The sequence below is a fragment of the Pholcus phalangioides genome, unplaced genomic scaffold (genome assembly GCF_987345545.1).
Source record: "Pholcus phalangioides strain wild (caught in Gottingen) unplaced genomic scaffold, Ppha-v1.0 ptg000022l_1, whole genome shotgun sequence".
NCBI lineage: Eukaryota > Metazoa > Arthropoda > Arachnida > Araneae > Pholcidae > Pholcus > Pholcus phalangioides.
In genome coordinates, this window is record NW_028301615.1 from 39,807,583 (window position 1) to 39,813,733 (window position 6,151).

The 6,151-nt window shown below is 41.0% G+C and overlaps 1 protein-coding gene across 1 annotated transcript; it reads right to left on the reverse strand.

Annotated features, from left to right (window-relative positions):
* Positions 1 to 269: 269 nt before the first annotated feature.
* On the reverse strand, positions 270 to 1,340 carry LOC149070425 (speckle-type POZ protein-like). Its single transcript, XM_089249318.1, has one exon. The coding sequence runs from the start codon at positions 1,338 to 1,340 to the stop codon at positions 270 to 272; it is 1,071 nt and encodes a 356-aa protein (XP_089105444.1).
* Positions 1,341 to 6,151: the final 4,811 nt, after the last annotated feature.

Sequence of the window (6,151 nt, forward strand, 5' to 3'; positions counted from 1 at the left end):
TATTGTAATTTACTCATAAACAATGTATGCGCGTTACACGTTTCCGATTACTTCCTTTGCCTGCATCATTACTATTAAAACATGAAATTATGAAACGTGCAGAAAGCAGAGAATCATTTTCTTGCGTACAGAAGATATGTTTATTGCATGACTTGGAGGAAATATATACGTCACTATAGTATATCAGAGTTTGGATAAACTGGGTGTAGGTGAGAGCGTTTCTTTACTGGATATGATGAACACGATGTGTAAAAGTCCAATTGCGCCATTCACCTCGTAGTCTTCTTTCTTTTCGCAGCTGATTGAAGCTGTTCCGCTCCCTTGTGATCGATCATTGCCTCGACGATGTCGCAAACCAGTTCTGGCCGTTCCTTGAAAATCGAACGGTTGGCTCTGAAATCAGTTTTCTGAAGCGATTCACAGAGCTGCTTCATGGCCCGATCTCGGAGTTTCTCGGCGTTGCTCAAGTCCGCGTGCACGAGCATTTGGCAAATGTTTCCGTCATCCAGAAGTGACAACAGATAGTCGGTGCAGTACGATTTCAGGTCGCTCACCTCGTATTTGTCACTGGCCCGAAGAAGTTCCAAGGCGGAATCTAAATCCATTTCTCGCACGTGGCCGGAGTAGATAAACTCCATCAAGGATAGCATCGTGTGGCTTTCGAAATCGGTTATTTCCACACGTCGGGTCTCTTTCTCTAGTGTTGCGTGTCTGAACATGGCGGCGAAAACTCTCGAACGGGCACCGAGCACAACGGAATGAACAGGAATGTCTCGTCCACCGCAGGAGATGACATAATCTGCATCATCTTTGCTCGTCCACAGCTTCATCAAATCATCGATGACCTTCAGTGACGGAACGACTTCCGGACAGTGTTGGATGTTGGCATCATCTTTGAAGCAGGTGTTACAATGAGACACTTCCAGGACGACCACCAAAGTATCATTGATCAACCCAGGTATTAGATCTTTTTTCGGCACGGTTTCCAAGTAACCGTATCCCTTAGTCATTACAACTGGATGCCACTCGGGAGTCTCCTCAGTAAAAAGGACGTCTCCATCTATGTTACGAAGCGAAAGACGCAATTTGATTTTAACGCTTTGCGTCATTTCTTTCACGTAGACTAAACAAGCGACGCATCCACTGGACCTCGCCGACTCGCCTCCAGGATATAGCTTCAAGTGCCATTCGAGGCCTTTCTCCTGAAGCTGGAACGTTTCACTTTGCTGGAATCTCCCGACCCTCGAATCCAACGAGCTGAAACGCGTGATGGTCCATGTACATTGGAAAGTTCCCATAAGGCTTCCAAAGACCTGCAGTTTATGAGACGGTACAGCCATTCGGAAAAGTTCGGAAAAACTTTGGCGAAGCTGAATGTGACGCTCGTCGACTCGTTCAAACACCGTTATAATTGGTCACTACGATCAGAATTAAACTATTTCGGTTCTTACTCCTTTAGAATCGTGATGTCCATTCTCTTCTGAGATATGACATCCGTTGACGTTTGTTCGAGTTTGGAATTGTGTTCGTAAGTTCATTATGTGTTTTTGCTCGCGAGACTCGTATAGAATTTCATCGCATGATGAAATATACATCGACTTGTAAACATTCAAGAAGAGAGCTTTGAAAAATTAGTGCGAAATGGTGAACATAAAAATCCGAAACTATGATGTCCACCCTAATTTCGGCCTTTCAAATTGTTAGCTTTTGGATGGACAATCCTCTGATTTGATATCGATGTCTTCTAAATTTATTTACTGGACGGTATTGAGGAACTGAGTTTCGTTTTTTGTTGATGTCATTATATCACCTACACAAGGGTAAAGCTCACACCACCACCCATGATTTTATACTAGTTATGATGTACGTTTTTTATAAATAAATTGGAAGAGATATCCAGTCCATGAGGGCAATGAGCCGATATTGCCAAATGTTGATGTAGTCTGGATATCTCTCAGCTTGACGGCGGGTGGAGCTCACATCCAGGGGACCCGGGACAATTACCATCATTTTTCTGTTTTTGCATGCTATAAATTTACTGTGGTAGATCCCGTGAAGAATCTGGCTTAGTGGGGGAGATGTCAAAGATCCCAGTTATAGGGCCCTGCTTCAGAATGTGGGGGTCATTGGTTGTCATAGCCTTCATTGCATTCTGTGCAATCAAAAATAATAGTAATAGTAACGATAATAATATTCGGCCAGAGATATCATTCACTGACTTGGCTTCGATAGACTGCGCCATTATTCATCCAACACGGATCTTACGCCAGCGGGTTATCGCCTCAAAACGTAGATAACTGAATGCGGCGCAAAGATAACATTATACCTCTTCTTTTTTTTGGACGATGAAAATTTAAGAGCCTTTTGGTCACCTTGAAATCCTTCCGTGTATAGTATTAAATAACATATGTACATTGTAATGCTTCACTACAGAAACCAGTGTTCATTATCATTTGAATTCCGTTATCAAAAAATACCGATATAATTTGCATTTTTTGCAATGAAAAAAACTATGGGACGTAATTTACGCCTGAAAAACAAGGATCCAGCATTAAAGATTCCCAATTTGAAAGTGGTGTGTATTGTTTATCAATAAACCTACAAGAATCTCACCTCGATCGATCGTTCTGATCGAGTCTTTCGCGAACAGAAAACCGATGGATCTGAAAGGCTTAATAATCTATCGTCTTCTGAATCTATCTACCAGAGAGAAGGGAAAAAATCCCCAGGGAATTCTATTTTTTGGTCGTTAAGGAGTTCAAACTAAAAAGCGGGCTTGTGTCTTCTAATTTCTATAGTCTAAAATCGAACCTATTAAATCATGGGGCCTGCAGCCACTACTCGAACACAAATCAGAGAAAAAGAGGACATTGATGGCTTTAAATGGTCAGCAGCAATATTAACCTTTCATAGAGGCCTCTACATCAGTGTTTCCTCCAAAGGGGCCAAATGGATCATATTTTTTTCTCGTGGCCCCGTCTTAACAGGACCTACCTACACACACAGGAACTAGATCCTTTCTATTTATTGAATCGTTCTCTGAAACCTTCGGCCAGGCACGGATCCAGAAGGAGGGCTAGTGATGTCATCCCTCCCGAGAGCCGAATTATATAGGTAAAATAGGTTTACGCAAAATACTAGACGATCAACGATCCTCGGAGTGAGGGGGGCCGTTAAATGGCAGATCCGGACACATTATCCGGGCTCCGTGCCAACCATTGGAATGGAACCCAGTAGCCTATATCTTCTGCGGGTTTCATGCATTGCCGTTTTAATATCATCAGTAACCGGGCAAAGTGATGTTCTGGGGCTTCTTTTAATTAGCTGAAAAAGTACACTTTACATATTTACTTACTTACATTCAAAAATCATAGTACCATATCCCCCCAATGTAGGCCCCCTATGGACATGTCCGGATGTGTTAAGTAAGATAGAGCCTATTTCCATGGACAATTTTGCTGGATTCTGAAAGTGGTAATATTTTTCCCCGTCATATTTCATTTGAAAGCTTTATCTTTTCACGGCTCACTCTGGCACCCCTGTCGTGACTCCCCTTTCATCTGATTTTTGACCGTGTCCTCCTGAATATCTCGGGGCCGCAAGGGAAATGATCCCACATGACTGCGGGGTGAGAGAAACAGCTCTACATCAACCACCGGTTTCATGAATAATCACAATAGAGCCACCACTAGCCTGAGTTCGTCAGTTTCGAACGTGTCGTGCTAATGTTCTTAAAGAAAACGGTGCATTTTTGATTCATTAGGCCACGCAACTTCTCTACATTGTACCCTGGTCCAACCGTGAAGACTCGCGCAACAAGTTACTGAACACTTGACGCTCGTGTACACGAACACGCATTTGTCACACAACAGTATAACCAAATTTAGGCTTCTTTTATAAAAATTGTAACTCAAGTTGTAATTTTGTTTTTGTTTTCGATCTAGAACATAGATATATACGTCCGAATACAAACAGGCCACGGACTGACACGGCTCATCCGACCGCAGTGAATCTGTAGTAGATTACCCATATGAAGATAAACTTGAGTTATCGATGGTGGGTTGAGTAAAAGTACAATATGGTATAAAGAGTGTCCAAAAAAACCAAAGGAGTCTCCGAATAGAACGGGAAGCAGAATTTCTGATTGATGCATATTAGGGCTCCTTGAAAAGCCAGTCTGACTGATCAGTCATTTTTGAGTGAAGTGTGAAGCCAGTATTATTGCTATACCAAATTGCTGCTCACTATCCTAAATCTTTATTTTTCAATGTCCCTTGGAGCGGCAAAACCAGTTTTTTGCAAACGACGGGTCCGTTACCTTTTTCTGGCCGCCTAACTAAAATTTCTACCAAATTTGTTCCAACGTCTTAATCAAGTGGTGAATGTTCATTGGATGATGCAAGATCACGCCCACTGACGCATGCGCGTGGGGCCTACTTACCCAAAGAAAATAAGCAGGATTCTATCCAACTTATATATTTGACAACAACTGAACCCGCGTGAACGGCCTTTAATGCCTTCATACATTTTAAAGCATTTGACGACTTAAAATTTAGTTAACAACTAAATTTTTTGACGAGGGTAAATGAGCCCTTTTAAGTACATGGAATCAAAAGTTTTAACGATTGCAAATAGTGATCCATCATTACGTAATGGCCTTGTCCGAAAAGGTTCTTCATCGATTAGACCCATAGGGTGATTTCTCTCGCCGGATATGACGTCATATATTGTTTTCACTGAATGTGAGATTCGTGGTTCGTAGAAGTATGGGTGTTTTGGACCTTTTTCGTTACTCGAAGAGAGGAATATTGTCCCGCAGAATTCATGAGGACTTTACAACTAACTCGACTTACAAATACAAAATCCGAGGCCGCAAATCCGAGGTAAATTGCGCTCAACAAGATGGCTGAAGTAAAAAATGAAAAAATTAAAAAAAAGAAAAATCAATAGAAATAATATTGGGAAAAAAACAGATAAAATTATGGTTGTCGTAGCATAAATCTACTTATCTTTCTACCCAACAACAATAAGCCAGAAAAAGTAACTGAAATACCTGCCCATAGAAATATGGATAGCTTCCCGATTACTCCCACCCACCTTATCATATTTCATCTTGAAGTTGTCTATCGTGGGGGATTCGCGACATCAGAAGACAAGCAATTCCATGAATTTACAACCCTGCTGAAGAAAAACTCCCTACGACACAATAACCTAGAATTATCCCTAACTAATCGATATTAGTCGAAGCATTTGAAAGACTGCGTAACGAAGTTTCATGATCAATCATATCGATCCCTTGAAAATCTTAAACACTTGAATCATATCTCCATGTTTTTCCGAAGAGAACATATTCAACAAATCAAGTCTCCTTTCATAGCTGAAGCCTTGAAGCCTTGCGTACCCGCTAGTGCACTAGAGGCTCTTTTTTTTTACGCCATCCTCCTTTAACCAACTCTATATCGTTTTAAAGATAGGGTGTCCGAAACCTCACGGCAACCTGTATCTTATTTCTCAATAATAACTGTTCTCGCATAAATATTCTTTCAAATTAAATAATTATCGAATTGTGGATTAAATGTACCACTAAACCACGAGCATTTAATGTTACAAATGATATTCTTAAATGAAAGGAAGGGGAAGAAACACGTAGGAAAAGGAATTTACATAAAAGAAAACAAAAAAGGCAGTTTTTCAAATGATTCACAAGCAACTCGAATTTACAAGACAGAAGCCGAATAAAACCACACTTAGTAGATGCCGTTTCATTCGTCATGCGTCAAAGTAAAGAGAGACGTCTTGTTCGAAGAAGAGAAATAAGACGTTACTCCCGCGAAGTAACATGAAAATTGGGCAACTTTTCTTTAAAAAAAGAAAAGAAAAAGGAATTGGGGAGACGCCTTCCAATCATGGCGACGACGTTGACTAATGCACCCCTTTATAATAGTGATTGGATCTGCCTTTGAATCAACGCCCTCCCCTGTCTTACTTCGTCCAATTTCTTCTTATTCTTACAACATCGGCCAATTCCAAATAAAATGAACAATTTCGTTAAAATCCCGATGCCTGTCTCTGTCCCGAACGAACGAACGTCGATCGAACATTGCGAGTAGATTTTACGACGATTTTAAACATGCAGATACACGTTTAAGTC